At 42.5% G+C, this 19,079-nt stretch overlaps 1 protein-coding gene across 1 annotated transcript in view; it reads left to right on the top strand.

Moving 5' to 3' along the window:
* Positions 1-19,079, top strand: part of CACNA2D3 (calcium voltage-gated channel auxiliary subunit alpha2delta 3) — an 839,655-nt gene that overhangs the window by 770,554 nt on the left and 50,022 nt on the right. The window contains exons 32-34 of the mRNA XM_061129193.1: positions 11,069-11,144; positions 13,690-13,742; positions 15,410-15,465. Coding sequence (XP_060985176.1) covers positions 11,069-11,144; positions 13,690-13,742; positions 15,410-15,465 — 185 coding nt within the window. The remainder of the gene's footprint in view (positions 1-11,068; positions 11,145-13,689; positions 13,743-15,409; positions 15,466-19,079) is intronic.

Here is a 19,079-nt window from a genome sequence, read left to right as displayed (position 1 = left end):
AAGCATCGGGAGAATTTTCTAGCCTCTGCTTTTTACCTGGTTCTGTATACAGTAGCATTGTGTAGCTCATGGCGCTTCCTTCAGTTTTGTCTGAGACAAAGTGAAGCATAGCCAAGGAGGATGTTGGCTCAGCAGTAACTTATCTGGGTGAGCAGAACTTTCAGGAAGGGAGGCTAGCCGAATGATAAGATCACCCAGATTTCTTTTAACTAAAGTTGATAAATCATTAAACCAAGTCATGTTCCCAGGCTTCACATATTTTCTCATAAGATACCATATTCCTGGTCAGCTTTTTGTGTTTCAAACAGAGAACTTGAAACATTTCTTTATTCTTATCATGGAAAGTAAATGAACTCCCTAAGTAGCCCTGACTCATTTAGGGCTTTTCATTTTAGCTGCTTTCTTTTAACTCAAGTTCATGTCCAGTGAGAGCTTGTATTCATATTTCTCAGAAGCCACACTATATGGCAGTGACATTGCCCTTTTCAAAACTACTAAAACAATATCTGCTTTCAAAATATTTTTATTAGAATTCATTTATTTCCCCACCCCTTCTTGCCCCCAGTGATGCTAACTCAATGTCAAATATCTAGGGGAAAGTGAGAAAAATATATATATAGCCGATCATAGGAGAGTCCAGGTTTCTGATAGGGTTTCTTTGATACATGGGACTTGAACCATGAAGACTTCAGTTTGAGCCTCAGAACGGCCACTGTGTGGACTTGGACAGATTCCTCAGGCTTTCTGAGCCTCAGTTTATTCGTCAGCAAAATAGGAATTTCAGTGAGATGGGACTTTTGTGAGACTCAATTAAAATAAGAGAAGTAAAAATGCTTTGCAAATTGCAAAGCTATTACACATAGGAGGTAAAAGATTAGCTGTTGGATAAGATCTCCAGATGTCTGAAATTTTTTTTTCTTCTAATTTTCTCCTCTCATTTTAAAATCACTAATAACCCCACACCCCCAAAGTAGTTACTGCACATCAGTGGCCTCCACAGTATAGCACTGGGGGTGGGTCTGTGGGCCTGAACTCCACTACCATCCCTGAAGAGCTTTGAGAACACACCTCTGCTCCAGCTGTGCCCCCACGAAATTCATATTAAACTAGTCTGGGGATGGAGCATCTGTGCAATTTGCAGGTACTGACAGGATCAAGAAATACTAAGTTCAGTGCACCAGGGTTCAAGTCTAGGTGCTACCTACTTTGAAGCTGTCTGACTCTTGGCAACTTTAGCTACATAATTTTGACTTTTTTTTTTTTAATAGCAAAATGAAATCAAAAGAATGATTTTTATACCTGCAGTGAGAGTTAAATGGAATAATGCATGCTTGTACCAAAGATCCTTGTGTTCTCTGCCAAAGGGTCTTCCGGTGTTCCTTTGTTCTCTGTGTATTAAGAGGAAGCTTGAGAAAGGGAAGACCAGTGGGCATGCCTGGGCCTTGACTTGCAGAAAAATGAAGGTGGCTCTAGTGGTAAAGAACCTGCGTACCAATGCAGGAGACAGAAGAGACACAGGTTCCCTGGGTTGGGAAGATCCCCTGCAGGAGGGCATCGCAACCCACTGCAATATTCCTGCCTGGAGAATCCCATGGACAGAGGAGCCTGGTGGGCTACAGTCCATAGGGTTGCAAAGAGTTGGACATGACTGAAATGACTTAATGCACAGCACTAATAGATTGTTTTTGCCTTGGGAGCTACTGAGTCTCCTGAGAGTCTCTTGGTTGTGTCTTTCCTGTTTTGTTCTGTTTTTTGTTTGTTTGTTATATGTGAGTGGTGCAGCATGCCTGAGATTTCACCCCTCCAAGACCATGTTTAACTTTTCCCTGTAGAGCCCAGTGAATGTCCTCCTCACCTCGCCCTGGCCCCTGCCACCACACACACATTCATTAACATAGTTGACGTGTATAGAATTCACTCTGGTGGCTTTTTCTAAATTGCCTTTCTAAAAAGATGATTCACTAGGTAGGTTGAAGACGTGTACTGTTTCTACCCCTGTCTCCATATGATGAAACTGCGCTGGGCTCCATGGTGGATGACTGGCACTTTTGCTGTCTTTGGTGACTGCATTACATTTCAGCGAATGCCCTGGCCCCAGAATCCAAAGAGTGTTAGAGGAGAAGTCTGTTATGTTTGGATGCTTGCTCCCTGGTGCCGACTGCCCCACTGATGTCTTGATACTCAACAGCTCATGTAAGGAATGTAATGGCTTCTTGGCTTCCTGTTGACCTGACCATGTCCACAGAAGTGGTTTGTCAGAGGTGGCATTGAAGGGAACAAGAAGTCACATTGGCTTGGACAAGTGTGTTTCTGGGCCAAATTTTATGGAATGCAGAGACATGGAGATTCCAATGAACTGCTCTTGAAAATCCTAAAGCTGCTGCTTGAGGATCCCCAATTACAACAATTACAGTAGCCACTCATCTTCATCCTAACAGTAGCATGTCTCGTTTATTGAGTACTAAGTGCATTTGGCCCTTGAACAACATGGGTTTGAACTGTGCAGGTCTGTTTATACATGGATTTTTTTTTAATAGTCAATATTAAATACTACACAGTCTGTGGTTGGTTGAATCCATGGATATGGAACTGCGGTTATAGAGAAACTGTGTATACACAGGGCAAGCCGTACTCAGATTTTCAACTGCAGAGAGGATCAGCTTCCCAGCCCTTATATGGTTCAAGGGTCAACTATACAGGTGAGGCAGTCCAAACAGTTTTCATGCATTACCTTATAAGCCTCGTGACAGATTCATGCAATAGCTATTGTCATTTTTGACATTTGACAAAAGAGGACCTGGATATGGAGGCCTTAAGTGTTTTAGTAATTTTGTCAAGTTCACCCACAGTAGTGAGTAGTTGTCATTGTTTAGTCACTCAGTCATGTCCCACTCTTGGCGATCCCATGGACTGTAACATGCCAGGCTTTCCTGTCCTTCACCATCTCTCGGAGCTTGCTCAAACTCATGTCCATTGAGTCAGGGATGCCATCCAACAATCTTGTCCTCTTTCGTCCCCCTCTCCCCTGCCTTCAATCTTTCCCAGCATCAGGGTCTTTTCTAATGAGTCAGCTCTTTGCATAATGTGGTTGAAGGATTGGAGCTTCAGCTTCAGTATCAGTCCTTCCAATATTCAGGACTAATTTCCTTGCAGTCCAAGAGACTCTCAGAGTCTTCTCCAACACCACAGTTCAAAAGCATCAATTCTTCAGTATTCTGCCTTCTTTATGGTCCAACTCTCACATCCATACATGACTACTGGAAAAACCATAGGTTTGACTGTACGGGCCTTTGTTGGCAAAGCGATGTCTCTGCTTTTTAATACACTGTCTAGGTTGGTCATAGCTTTTCTTCCAAAGAGCAAGCATCTTTTAATTTCATGGCTGCAGTCACCATCTGCAGTAATTTTGGAGCCCAAGAAAATAAAGTCTGTCACTGTTTCTTTTGTTTCCCCATCTATTTGCTATGAAGTGATGGGACTGGATGCCATGATCTTTGTTTTTTGAATGTTGAGTTTTAAGCCAGCTTTTTCACTCTTCTCTTTTACCTTCCTCAAGAGACTCTTTAGTTCCTCTTCATCTTCTGTCATAAGGGTGGTGTCATCTGCATATCTGAGGTTATTGATATTTCTCCCAGCAATCTTGATTCCAGCCTGTACTTCATCTCGCCCAGCATTTCACATGATGTACTCTGCATATAAATTATAAATAAACAAGGTGACAATATATAGCCTTGACATACTCCTTTCCCAATTTGGAACCAGTCTGTTGTTCCATGTCTGGTTCTAACTGTTGCTTCTTGACCTGCTACAGATTTCTCAGGAGGCAGGTCAGGTGGTCTGGTATTCCCATCTCTTGAAGAACTTTCCACAGTTTGTTGTGATCCACACAGTCAAAGGTTTCAGTGTAGTCAATGAAGCAGAAGTAGATGCTTTCCTGGAATTGTCTTGCTCTTCTATGATCCAATGGATGTTAGCAATTTGGTCACTGTTTCCTCTGCCTTTTCTAAATCCAGCTTGAACATCTGAAAGTTCTCAGTTCACATACTGTTAAAGCCTCACTTGGAGAATTTTGAGCATTACTTTGCTAGAATGTGAGATGAGTGCAATTGTGCAGTAGTTTGAACATTCTTTGGCACTGCTTTTCTTTGGGACTGGGGTGAAAACTGACCTTTTCCAGTCCAGTGGCCACTGCTGAGTTTTCCAAATTTGCTGACATATTGAGTGCAGCACTTTCACAGCATCATATTTTAGGATTTGAAATAGCTCAGCTGGAATTCCATCACCTCCACTAGCTTTGTTTGTAGTGATGCTTCCCAAGACCCACTTGAGTTCAACACTCCAAGATGTCTGACTCTAGGCAAGTAATCAGACCATTGTGGTTATCTGGGTCATGAAGATCTTTTTTGTATAGTTCTTCTGTGTATTTTCTTAATATCTTCTGCTTCTGTTATGTCCCTGCTATTTCTGTCCTTTATTGTGCCCATTTTTGCATGAAATGTTCCCTTAGTATCTCTAATTTTCTTGAAGAAATCTCTAGTCTTTCCCATTCTATTGTTTTCTTCTATTTCTTCACTTTATTCACTCTGGAAGACTTTCTTAGTTCCCCTTGCTATTCTTTGGAAATCTGAATTCAGATGGATATATCTTTCCTTTTCTCTTTTGCCTTTCACTTCTCAGCTATTTGCAAGGCCTCATCAGACAACCATTTTGTCTTTTTGCATTTCTTCTTCTTGGAAATGGTTTTGATCACTGCCTCCTTTATAGTGTTATGAACCTTTGTCCATAGTTCTTCATGCACTCTGTCCTTCAGATCTAATCCTTTGAATCTATTTGTCGCTTCTACTGTATAATTGTAAGTGATTTGATTTAATTCATATATGAATGGTCTAGTGATTTTCCATATTTTCTTCAATTTAAGTCTGAATTTTGCAATCAGGAGTTCATGATCTGAGCCACAGTCAGCTCACAGTTGTGAGCTGGGAGATGGAATTTGAACTCCTGTCTCTGAAATTCCAGGCCATGTTTTCCTAGTCACCGCTCATCTTTTCCCATAGATGGAGAAAACTAAAGTATTTTCTGGAAAGATATTTGTTCATCTTAATCCTTGTTTTGTTTCGAGAGAAAGTAAAAGAAGTCTTTCAGACTTGGAGTCCAATGTATTGGTTAGTTGATTGTACTAAAAATAATAGGAAATTCCAAAATATCAAAGGGTTAAAGAGTACAGAAGTCCTCTAAATACTGAATCCTACTTCCTGTGATATTCACTTTGAAGCCCTTCCAGAGATGAAGCTGGATTCCTGACTCCTAGTTTTCTCCACATCCCACATTCCCAGCGCAGTCCTGAACACACGTGGTCATGGCCACCATGTAGCACGTCTGTCCACGGTGTCTGACCCCAGGCAATGAAAGCAGGGGCACTCAATAACACGTGTTGGGTTTGACTGATATCAAGGACACCGGCAACACCAGTACCCGTAGGTTCTGACATCCCGAGCCTCGGTCGTGTGCCCCACGATGTGCCAGGAACAGCCCAGGTGTTACCGTGGCGCCCGTGCTGGGAGATGTGCACACGGCTCCAGGAACCTGGCTGGGCCCAAGGATGCGCCTCCAGCGTCCGGGCTTCCTGCCTCAAACGGGCTTTGCATTCACTCATTCCGCAAGCAGAATTCAACTATTTCCTTCTGTTTTTTACTCACAGAAAGAAAAGAAGTTTTACCTTTTCTACATGGGATTAATCATGATTGCATTTTCCCCCTTCAGTTTCAAGGAAGGCTAATTTTCATGGGCCAGCTGAATGAGCAAACAAGCAACTGGCTAGGTGGACCTACTAGGCACTTGCGTATGTTATCCTGTGCCCCCGGATTGAAGCAGGTGTGGCTGCTTCCCAGAGCCACAGAGACTTCACCTCTTGAGCGTCAGTTTCCTCTCCATGCCCCAACATCCAAGATGACACTTGGGTGGCGCAAAGTAATTGATAACTTCTTACTGTTACTGCTTTTACTACCTGGGTGAGGTGCTGATATGGCCGTGTCTGTGACTTTGTTTCTTTTCATAGTCTCAGCACCAGTTGATGAAAAGCACTTGAGGCTGATCAACCTCTGTTTCATCTATAAAAGAGTGAGGCTCACCCTCAGGGCTCTGTACCCGACCCCGAGGGGCCCCGATGCCTGGTGTGCTAGGCTTCTGGTTGGTGCAGCCTTGTGGCACTTATTCTGTTCTAATGATGGGTGCTCATTAACTAGGTAGGTTTTAGTGATTTTCCATCAGAGGTTTCAAAGGCAGCTTCCACTCATCACCTCTGCTGTGTTAGATGTGCTGTATTGATCTTAAAGAATAGTACAGTCTCTGTAAGAAGAGGCTATGGGATGAGTTGGCCACCTAGGCAGAAAGGAGAGAAGGAAAAGCTCCTTTTGGATCTTCTATTAGCGTTCAGATCAACAGATGGAGCTTTCCACTCTCCTGGCTGCTAAGGTGTAAGAAAGAGTAAGGCTTCCCATGGTGACAATCCATTTGTTTAGAATTTCCTATGTTCCTGCTCCATGCCCTGACGCTTGGAAGTTGAAAACTGCTCCAGAGAACACATTTTATAGCCCAACAAAGAATACATATTTTTTACATGCTGCCCTAGTGAGTCACTTTGCTTTTCCTACTTTTTGATTGAAAATTGTTTAAATATGACCCTCAGTGGGTCTTTATGTTCTTAGGGCCATATTTGTAAACATTAAGCTGTTTCAAGACTGGTTTGGGGGCAAATTTTTCGCCAAAGTGAATTAGAGTCATGGCAGGTAAAGTACCTGGCCTCATGGTCACATAGTAGGTGTTTAATAAATACTGGTGCCCACCATTAGTAACAACCTTAAATTAGCTGCACTCACGCCTTTGAAATTCAACCTTGTTTTTTTAGGAGAAATCTTGTTCTTGGTCGTAATTTTTGTCTAGTTGGAAAAGAGCAGAATCAGGAAAATGGCTTAAGTAAACCATAATCTCACGAGCCAGGCACCCAGTACAGGACACATAGGGTTGCCCATGCTTGGTTTGCATTGCTTTGAGTTTCTTCTTCAGAGACTGTATCTGCCCTCCGCCACAGTTTCAAAGAGACCCATCTGGGGAGCACAGAGATGCTAATGATAAGGTCTCCCCAGCAGCCCGCGGTTGCCATGGCCTGGTGGTGATGGCATGGAGATTAAGGCATGTTATCTGTAATAAGAATAAACCCCTGCTGCTGAGTGCAGCAGTGCACCAGCCCAACCTTGGGCTGGGCAGGTCGCTCGGGGCTTATTTTAGAGCCAAATTAAAGCAGGCAATTATCATGTTCTTTAACTATAATCAGCCGAACAGGATACAGGTAGCCACAAAATGGAGTTATTTAAAACAGTAACAAAATCACTTCAGAAAGGGCAACAATCTGGAAGTCTCTCTGCAACATCTAGTTAAAGCTGTCTTAAGTGTGGAGAAGACAGAGCAGGTTTGTTTTGCAACCTCCTCCCTGGCAATCAGATCAGGAAAGCTTCCTTATGAAATGAAAGGCAGGGACCCTGACCCGGAGGCTGCCCCCAGAGCAGTTGAGTTTGACCCCAACTTGTAAACTGGAGCCTTTGAAAATGATTCCCGCAGAGTCCCGAGCTTCCAGCCATCTGTCTGTCAGGGAAGTTACCAGGGCAAAGGGGTCTCACTAGCCTGGGCAGTTGGTCCAGCCTGGCCTGATGACCCCGTAACAGCCCCTCAACTTGGGTTGAAAGTTGATTCTGGATATTGATTATGAGACTTTATCTTGGGTAGCTTTTCCTGTGACATTCCAGTGAGACTCTGGGGTGGGACACAGGGCTGAATTCTAAGCATTTCCTAGGACCTGTCAGAACCTGCTGCTGAGCAGAAGGCAGAGTGAGGTGGATTCAGTGTGGCCCCCATATAATTCTGGCTCTGCACCTGTCAGGTATGTGACCTTGGGCACATTTTTAGGCTGGCTGAGACTTGGTTTGCCTCTCTGTGAAATGGGGATGATTAGACTCTCGCAGGGACATCCTTAGAAGAGTACCTTGCTGACAGTTGCTAAATAGACTTCAGTAAACATCAGCTATTGTTACCCTGGTCTTCAGCTATAAAGCTCATGGACAGAAGCTGCCACATGATCCCTTGATAACCCCAGCGTGGCTTCTGAATGTGTCTGTTACTGCAGTAACAAGTGTGAATTTTACACTGCATCATACATGCCAATAAGCTAAGAAAACCAGGAGGCCTATCCAGCCAGCTGGATAAAGCCTGAGTCAATTCCCAATGCGTTTAACACCACCCCCATTAATTAATAATGGCAGTGAAAACCAGACTAATAAATTACAACAGCAGCTGCAGCCCTGCCTTCTGCTGAATGCCTCTTCTGTACTAGGCACTGTGCTAAGGGCAGTACATGTGTATAACCTCATTTAATCCTCATGACCACCCTATAAGGAATCCATTGCTCTCACTATTTTACAGATGAGAAAACTGAGGCACAATGAGGGTTAAATAAAAACAGCATTGTAATATGTAGATGAGTTATGATTTGAGCTTAGGTCACTGGCTTCAAAGGTAGATTGTTAATCATTAAGTTACACTACCAGTCACTTGGGACTCTGGGAATAGTGTAGCTTTAAGAGTCCAAGATCCAGCAAAGAACAAAATCAGGCTTTCTGTTGTAAGACTTATAATGAGACTAGCATGATGCATAGTGTATTTCAGTATCCTTCTGATTATTTAAATAATAATTTAAATTATCCTTGCCTGATTATTTAAACTCAGAACATCTCTGGAAGTTTATTTATAAGTGAAAAAATAAAGCCTCAGAAGAAGGTGAGCAACCTGCTATGATTGCACCCTGGATAAATGGCAGAACCGACCTTTTAAGCCAAGGCCCTACTTCATCCATGTCTATAAGAAGCCAAGCACAGCCATGTTCCACTCAACCCATGCTGCCTTTCACCAGCTCTGATCCAGATTCCAGCTGCAGAGACAGAGTTGGCTAGTAGGAAAAGGATAAAGCTAATAATAGTCCTGGTCAAATCCTAGAAAACCCTTCCAGGGGCACTTGCAGAAATCCCCTGCTGAGGATGCAGACTGGCGTGGTGGGCCAGTCAGGGGCCAATTAGCATTGTCCATTGTGGCCTACAGCTTATTCCGTGGCTGAATTAGTGTCAGGGCTGCATTAGTGATGAGTGTTTCTGTGAGAAGTTTATTCAGGGAGTTCCCCAAGCCAGATGCTTGGATGGCTAATAGGCTTCATCTCTTTCTCAATGTACACTGGTTCTGCTTGCATCTGCTGAGAGGGAAAAAGTCAGAGGACAGTCAACAAGACTAAAAATGTCCTGAAGAGGAAGGGGCTTTGGAGGACTTGCCAGGAGATTGTGCGGCACAGGTACCCACTTTGGCTTTGCCGCCTACGGATGCCTGTGTGGTGCCCATCACGAACTGGTTTCCATCTCAATATGGTCAGAGTGGCCAGTTTTCTTCTGGGTGCCCACAGGTGCTCTTTGGTTAATCTGGGTGTGTAATCTCTCTAATTTATTTCTAAAGGTGGAAGCCTTCACATCACGTTTTGCAGTTGATCTCTTTAATCTCAGTTGCCTCATCGACTATTCAAGATTCAGGCAATCAGATGATCTTTCATGCATTCGACCTTTTAAGCCAGAATAGTAATACCTTCTCCATGCTGGGTGCTATGCTAGGTGTGAAACAGATCCAACCCCAGTCCTGCAGTATGGAACTTTTATTCTAGCATACATTCCCAGCCCAACATTAAGTATGTTTCACATTAAGCGCTGCCTTATTTCAGAAAGGGATTCCTGGAGGGAGAATTCCTTCTAGTCATTTAGAAATTCATGTATTACAGTGTTAACGTGTCATCTGGCAACTGTTACATAACTCAGGTTGGACTTTAAGTGTCTCTCCTTTGGGATGCCAGGAATAGTGGAAAGAGGAACTGGGGGGAGGGGTGAAATACATGTGTGGGATAAAGTATTTGCTCCATCTTAAAGCTCTTAACTGGCTACTGGAAATTGCCATTCTTTTTTGCTTTGTAAAGGTGTTAATAAGAAACTAAAATGTCTGGAAAAAAATTGAAAATAAAATATTGTTCCAGCTGAATAAAGGTCATAACTAGAATAAGAGCTATATTTTTACCACCAAGGCAGAAAAATACATCCATTTTCTTGTTTCATAAACTGCATTGTTTTCAAAAGTAAGTATATACTCACTACTATGGTGGTGGTAATGAAAGAGAGGGAGCAGGGTTCCAACCAAGGAGTCAGCTGGTTTTCAACAAATAGTCAAGGATCTGGCTTTCTCTTAGTCTGAGCCTATTTCTTAGTGCCTAAAGGAGACAATGGATCCTGCCATTTCTTAACCCAAAGTGACCCTCCCCAGCTCTTCTCAGCCTTGGAGACAGTCCATGTGGGTTCCAGCAGAGGCCCAGGATTCAGTTTATTTATTTATTTGTTTTTTCAGGATTCAGCTTAAAACAGCATATTCCTTTGGAGTATCCTTGTCCATGCAAGTCATCCTTGTTCAAGCCAAAATGACTATTTTATCATGCTTTTTCGGGAGGAGGGTTCTGCTGCCCTTTTTCCATCCCACTGATAACCTTTGTTCTCTTTGTTCTTTAAGTTCCAAGTGTGACATGACTGTGTGTGTAGTCCTGGACTTTGCCGTGTCCCATGCTTGTCATTCTTGTTGTTGTTTAGTCACTGAGTCGTGTCCGACTCTTTTGTGACCCCACAGACTGTAGCCCCCGCCCGCCGCCCAGGCTCCTCTGTCCATGGGATTCTCCAGGCAAGAATACTGGAGTGAGTTGTCATTTCCTTCTCCACGCCATCTTTCCAACCCAGGGATGGAACCCACGTCTCCTGTATTGGCAGGCGGATTCTCTACCACTGAGCCATCTGGGAAACAACAGCCTTGTTAGGCCTGCCTTGGTTTGTGTTTGTCACTGTTGCTCTGGCTGGTGGTTCGTGACTGTTCACCTGCTGGTTGGTCCACAGCACCATGTGGTTCTCCTGTTCTCCCATTTAGTGAAGCTCCTTTCCCTTCTCTTCTGTAGAATTACCCTTTATGACTATCAGGCCATGTGCAGGGCCAACAAGGAGAGCAGCGACGGTGCCCATGGTCTCCTGGATGTAAGTACAGCGCAGTCACTCAGAAGACAGATGTGTGTTTTTTCCTGTCTCGGTGTGTGAGCATATAGTTTTCCTTGGACCCATCAAGTTTATCTGTTTCAAAATAATGAATATTTAAATGTGTTTCCTGATTTCATTGATTAAGAAAAGTTATTTCCGTTAAATCCAAATCCAGTGATTTCTGGAATGACAAACAGACCTAAAGTCTTTGATGGATTAATGCAGCAGCCCCCCTTTTGATGGGCAGAAAAGGGGAGAAGTTTTGTCTGTTCTGTCATTCTCAAATAAATGAGACTTTGGTTTGGTTCAATAGAAACCTTCTTTTTGGTTATAATAGAACTGCTAGCCTGTGAACAAATCCACATTTTGATCAGATTCTCCACTCTAATTGTCCTGCTGCTTTTAACATTGTTTTCCCTGGAGCTCGCCCATCCATGGTGTCACAGTTGAGGATCCATCAACATAACTTTGTATCATTAGGAACTGGCTTTCAGATCACCAGAAATTAACTTAAAATTTACCCTTGGTTTAAAAATATAATTTACAATATGCAAGCAATGTAAGTTTGGCCACCAATAACTTGAAAACACAGAAAAAGCAGACATAGATACGTCTACATAGTCTGGCATATAGGTATAAGTATAACCCTTACATGTTATCATTTTGTAAATTCCAAAAATCAACCTAAAATTTGGTTTGAAACACAAAATTTAAGAACCATTTTGGTTTTAAAATATAAATACACACCTTCTCATTTGCAGATGTAAGATCTTGCAAGGGGATTATTTAAAAACCAAATATTTAACACAGTTCTCCTACACTAAGGGAGCAAGAAATGATTCTGAGCTAGGACATTTCTGAGAGGCAACTTGGAACTAAAAATGGGACGATTTGAAAAACACCAGTTTTTAGAATGAAAATCAACACATATTTCCTAACCCAGTTTCCCTAACCTTAGCATAAGTATTTCCAGACTTAAAATGTTCCCAAGATATGTTTTTATCATTAGGCTTAAAAGCTCAATGGCTTTGCCCTTCTGAAAGTTAATGTGCATTTAAATTTTTAATCCCATATTTACATAATCCCTTTGTTTACTCTGCATTGAGCCAGCATCTGACAGAGAATTCTTGAGTATCCTGCCCCTGTGCTTCCCCCTCCTCACTTCCAAAACTTTCTTAATCCCTTTATTCATTCTCTCCTCCCACACTGAAATGTCACTACCCATCCCAGTGGGTACAAAGACCCAGAACTGTCCTATGGTCTGAAAGAGAGATGGCTATTTTTCAAGCCATAAGAAGTGTAATGGCAGAACCACAGGACTGCATGGCTGCATTTGGTTTTAGGAAATAGTTAATAATTCCCATCCTTAGATGACCCTAATCCTGAAAGCCCTGTGGTAGGGAGTGATGAGGACACACTCAATCAGAGTCAGAGACTCAGTCTGCCGTCTGGGTGGGCTGGGAGTAACCCCCGCGGACTGTTGTTCTGTGTATTTGCTTATTGGCTTGAATAGGGATGTTTTTAAAAATGTTCAGGGGTATATAAATTTGTTCTTGTTTTATTTGAAACTGGATAATCCTCCCATTCCTAGTTCTAGTCCTTATCATCAAAATGCTTTGATGGTAGGATTAAGCAGCCATCACATCAGAAACCAGGATTAGGCATTTCATTTCCCTGCTACCTAAAAGAAACCACAAAAGGTTCTGAGGCTTTTCTGGACCTGCAGCTTGGGGCCCGGGCTTTGCCAATGTCATTGCCTGTCTCTCAAGTCCACCCACTGCTCACATATCTGGCATACCTAGGTACAAAGAACTGACTGAGGGGGAGACCTGGTATTTTCCAGAATTCAGGAAATTGAATTATCCACATAGGAAATATCACAGGGTAAACAATCCCACTGCTTTTTTTAATTAAAATATTCTGAAATAAAGATTAGCCTGTCAATGCCTTCTTTTATAGAGTGAAGGGGATTTTCTGCAAGGATAAAATCACATGTTTATATGGTTATCATTTTTTTTCAAGTCCGAATATGTGAGTGTAAGAAAAGGCAGCTTAAATCCTACATAATTCATGGGCGACATTAAAATCAAGTATGTGCAATTTTTGCTTATTTCAATGAATGACATACAGTGATGGAGAACAGGGAATCACCTTTCCAAAAGGCAGCCCTGAGAATTACCATTTGAAATTAGTTATATGATTCCTGCCGCTCAGCATTAGGCTGCGAAATATTAGCCCCCAGAGGGTAAAGGTTTAAGCATCTTTTGCTGAACTTCCTTTTTCCTCCCAGAGATAACCCCTGTATTAGATCATGTTTATTTGACTTGTAAATCACATCTTAACACAGGGGAGTTCAAAGTTTTAAAATGTTAGTTTTGGGATATAGTATCCAACCATTTTCGTCTTTAAGGGAGAGCTTCACTGTTTTTTGACATGATATGAATCTCTCTAGAAGAATAACATTGTCTTTATGTAAAGCCTTAGGTTAAACTACAAATTTTGTGTGTGATACATTGTTTTTAATGAACCGAATTCTTCTCTGCAGCCTTATAATGCCTTCCTTGCCGCAGTAAAATGGATAATGACAGAACTTGTCTTGTAAGTACAATTTGCTGTATTTTTAAAAAAAGCATTACTTTACTGTGTTCTAAAGTGAATTGAGAGATTGTGCTTCATGCTTCCAATAAACATTAGATGATTCCTAATACTCTGCAATAAACTCATTGAACATCTCGAAATATTGAACGTAGAGTCCAAAAGATCATCTTTTAATAGGTGAATCGTGGTCACTGCTTATGCCCTTATGTCACTGTTTAGCAGACTAACAGCTTACAGTACACAAACCAAATTTATTTATTGTGGTTACTGTTAAATTTAACGTGGATGTCTGGCTGTTTTTAGTGCAGCCTGGGTGGGCTGTGGTCAGAAGAACAAATTGCCAGGGCTGTCCACTGTGCTGCTTTGGATGTCTTGGCATGTGCAGGCGTGGGGGCCTGTGCAGTCACGGGTCAGGGGCTCTCTCAGGTGTGATTTAATTGTTTACCTTGTCAAATTACAGTCCTGCTGGATGCATCTGTGACTTAGGTCAGACTTGAAATGGCACAAAGATGAAAGGCTTGACTTCCAGATGAGATATTGGACACATTACAGAAACACTGTCACACAGAAGGAAGGAATTCCATGGACCAGCATGGAAACCAGATCGTTCAGGCTGCACCAAACTCTCATTCTTACTTTCCCCATTAAATTTCCAGTTCTGTGTGTTTAAGGCAGATTTCTTGTTATTTCGTGAACAATGTCTTGTTTATTGCTTTAATGTAACCTATATTAAGTATAACTTCATGTGGAGAGTAAGTTCTTCGTGTAGATAAGAGACAGAAAATACAGGTAATAGTGGGATTTTCACTGTGAGCTGTGAGTGATAGCAGCCATGAGCCTGAGAAGGAAATGACTAGATTTTGATCTATTTCCTTTCATTTGGGTTTACCTGGTGGCTCATCTGGTAAAGAATCTATCTACAATGTGGGAGACCTGGGTTTGATCCCTGGGTTGGGAAGATCCCCTAGAGAAGGAAATGGCAACCCACTCCAGTATTCTGCTGTGAAGAATTCCATGAACTGTGTAGTCCATGGGGTTGTAAAGAGTCAGACACGACTGAGCAACTTTCACTTTCACTGGCATTCTTTACTAGCAATTGAGAAATTATGATTTTTGTGAAGTTGCATTGGGACATAATTTCCTAAAAAGAAGTTTATTCCAATTGTCCTCACCACCTTGCGCTACACACACACACACACACACACACACACACACACACACACTCAAATGCATTTGTGTTACAGTATAAATTTTGAAAGCATCCTTTATACTGCAGATCATAGTCTTAAGTAGAGACTATTCTGTTTGTATTTCTGGACCAAGGCAGGAAAAGCCCTTTGAATGTGGACTTTTTACTGTGGACTCAGACTATAACAAGAAAAAAAGTTTTCCCTATAAAGCATGATATTTCTCAAAAGAATCCCTGAGTCTTAAGTGAACCTGATTTCAGGGTTTGGCTGGCATTGGTGATAAAATAGTCTTTCACTAGTAAGACAAAACGTAGTGAAAATTTGGTGGTAACTGAACCAACCATGTTGATATATCCAGATATCAGATGATGTTATTCTTTCAAATGAGGTGAGTGATGTTGAATAACACAGAATGTCACTCTTCCATTCAGGGTGTGGGTCACAAAGTAACATTGGGCTTTTCCATTCCCTGCTTAGGTTTCTGGTGGAATTTAACCTTTGCAGTTGGTGGCACTCAGATATGACAGCTAAAGGTAAGGAGCAGCTGTCTTCGTTTTCCTTATTCAGAGTGATGAACCTGGGGCTCACCAGCTACTTTTCACCAGGGATGTGCTCACATAAAACTACCCAGGACAAAGTGATGATTTCTCCTTTCTGTTAGCAGAAGGCATCCTTTGTGCTGAGGGCAGCGCCGTTCAGTCTGACAGAAATTCCACAGCGCATGTTGAATGTATACTTTGACCTGTTTCCTTAACTCAGTCTTTGAGGTCATACACTGCACAGGTGAATTCTTCAGAAGCTAGTGGGCAGTGCTGAAATCTAAGGGTCACAGACACATCAGCTTTCTCAGGCTGGATGAATGAACGACCATTACCTTTTTACTGTTACCTTTCATAAAATATAAATCTGATCATTTCATTTTCCTTGCTGAAAAAGCTATCAATGATTCGATCAATAATTAATAGAAACTATCAGAGGCCTGAGTTTAGAGTTAGATTAATATCGAGATAAGTTCTGGCTCTGAGGTTGGCCTTTGTCAAGTTAGCTGATCTCTTCAAGGCTCAGTTTCCCCACAGTAAGCTAAATAAAGAAAATAATAAGTAATATTTATCTCTTATTATTTGTGTGTATTTGTGCATTTAATGGTAAGATAAATCACGGTGTATACTGAGTGTAGGACTGGAATATAGTAAGCCCTCTAAAAGGTAGCTGTAATTAATTTATGATAATGGTGATGATGATGTTGACTTGTAAAAAGGATGAAATATTGTCATTTGCAGCAGTATGGATGGAACTAGAGAATATATTTAGTAAAGTAAGACAGACAAAGACAAATACTGTATGACATCACTTTTAATACAAATGAATCTATATACAAAACAGAAATAGACAATAGGAAACAAACTTACAGTTACCAAAAAATGACAGCCCATTCACAGAAAGCCATAGGAAATAATTATAAAATCTAGTAATATTTAGCAAAAAAAACAATATGCAAAATTGTGTATGCCCCCCAAACCCCCAATGACTGGGGAGAAGGAGGATGTAGAATTAACTTGGATCAGCAGTCAGGCCACTGGGGAGTCAATAAACAGGGACCCAAATATGAATTAGGAAGAGAAGGCTCTCAGATACCCCAAAGAAAATTTTACCTATAACATGAACCTGCTTTTGTTTAAAATTATAGATGATTTGCAAAAGGAGGATGAGAAGGGTACATCTTACCTAATGGGTACTTGTTATCTTTTTCTAGTCACTTTTCTTACTTGGCTACCATGTCCAGATTTTTACTATTAGGGGTGGAAAAAAAAGGTACATGAGATTAAATGAGAGAAAAGGAAGGAAAATGATCAGTGGAGGCCAAGCGAGTGGGTGGTAGTTGGTCAGATGGCTGCCGTTTCTGCGGCAGCAGTGCCTTGGGACAGATCTCAGTCCTTCCCAGTCATGCTTGGAGCCCGGCTTCACCTAGAGATGAAGCACCTGACTTCTGAGTCAGGCAGCCTTCCTCCGCCACTTGCTGGCTGTGCGGTTCTGGACAAGTTGCTTGGTCATTACGAGCTTTGGTATCCTTGCTTGTCAGCAGAGATAAGATGTGATACGGCTGTGAGCAATGGACTCAACCATGCGTGCAAAGCCCACATGCAAGATGTGGCACAGGGCAAGTCACCGTGCGTGGCAGGCGGGGCTCCCGTTTTGGGAGCTGGTGACTCCTTTGGCTTAAATGTCTGGCTCCTTCTAAGGAGTGTGCTCAGTGCCGGGGCAGCAGGCTGGTGGTCTTCAGTCCTTCACTTTCTGGCATTCCTCTTTTTTCCTATTCTTATTCACATGGCCTGCCCACCCTGCCCACCAGGCTTTTGTGTTGAGTGCCAACCTTCCTTGCCACTAACCCCACTCTTACCTTGGCCGGCTTCCCTTCCCTGCTGCCACAGGCATCTGCCCTCACTCTTGTGCTGGTCCTTGACATGGACAGTTCATTGTTGAGTTACTTCTGAGTGCCAGTCTCTGTGAACTAGGATATCTGCTTAGACCAGTAATTTTCAGCATAGGGGGGCCATTGCAATGTCGAGACATTTTTGCTCACAACTGGGGATGGGAGAGAGCTACTGGCATGCAGTGGGTAGAGGTCAGAGATGCCCGTAAAACACTCTGTAACACATGGGACAGCCCCTCACAACAAAGAATCATCTGACTCAGAATGTCAATAGTGCAACTATTGAGCAATCCTGATGTAGACTGAGGGGTGTCGGGTAGGAGAGAGGAATTATGAGGAGGGGCACAATCTTTGCACTCAGAAACTTGTGGAGGTTCTCATTCTGAAATTTCACCTTTCTTCTCCCTTCTTTCTCCTCCAACTTAGCTAAAATTTTAGCTAAGAGGAATGATGTGATGTTTCAGGTCTGTGTTTTCTGTCTTGGAAACTTTTTAAACAACTCTTAATAGATAATTCCAAATCATCTCACTCCATTGACAGACTGCACAAAGACCTTGTCAAATGGTTAAGTCATCTGCAAGTGCTGTGCCCGTTTGTAGCACTTTTTCCCTTCCAGAGTGCCAGCACTGGTTTCTCTTCAGATCCCTTCAACATACCTGAGAGGTGGGGACTGCTGGAACGTGTCGTTGAGCCTCTCCAAGGCACCTAAGTCAGGCAGCTAGGAGAAAATAAGCTCAATGGTAAACCAAAACCGGCCACCTCCGCTGGAGGGCGGTGGGAGACGCAGCTGGCCTTCTGTGAGTCCTGTCTTGAGCAGGCTGCCGCACGTGGATTGATTGTCTCATTCGGACCTGCAGCCCTCTGCTGGGCATGGCTATGACTTTTTCCATTTTATAGATGAAGAAACTGATTGCAGTGGGGAATGCTCTCACCCACAGAGCTGCTATCATCTGAATCTTTGTTAGATGTGAATGTGAATCTCAGACCCAGTATAAGCCGGGAAAAGTTCCAAGCACCATAACAATATTGCCTTGCGAGGTTTCTGCATTCTAAATTTACCCTTCTCTCACTGGATAAAGACCCTGAGCTGAGACATACATCTTTGTTTAGCTAAAAATGGAATCCATAATTATACTGTTTATCTGCTTCATTTCCTTAATGAAGGGGACTGTGGAAGGCCATTTCTGCTTGATTATCACAAAGGTATCATTTTGGCGAAGTTGCACAAAGAGAATGGGGCTTGCTGGCACCCGGTTATGAATGAGGGTGCATTCGCAGAGACAAAAGAGGAGGAAAGCTTTTCAAATGGCAACTCTATTCATTCCTGATTGTCTGCACATAATTACTGTGAACCCAAGTCCGTTATTCTCATCAGGGACATTTGTTGCTAAGGGAAAATTAAAGAAATCCAATTGTGTGGATGCTCCACTGGGTCCCTCGTTGTAAGTGAGTGATAGGTCCTGGCGGCTTCAGCCTGAGACATCCAGTGTAACTGGGGTGAGAAGCAGACTGGGTGATGGCCAAGAGTGAAGGCTCCAGGATGTGAGGAGGACGTGCACATGCATTTGGGCTTCAGAGCATACAATGGTGTGACAGGCAAGCGGTTAACTTCATTTCTCTGAGTTTTAGTCTCTTCGTCTGTAAAACAGGATAGCTGCAGGGCCGTGCTCACCATGAGAGGGTGAAAATTCAATCCATCAAAGGATCTAGTGTGGT

The sequence above is a fragment of the Dama dama genome, chromosome 24 (assembly GCF_033118175.1).
Source record: "Dama dama isolate Ldn47 chromosome 24, ASM3311817v1, whole genome shotgun sequence".
NCBI classification, from domain to species: Eukaryota; Metazoa; Chordata; class Mammalia; order Artiodactyla; family Cervidae; genus Dama; species Dama dama.
Note: the sequence above shows the minus strand (reverse complement) of the source record. Positions and strands in the feature narration are given on the sequence as shown.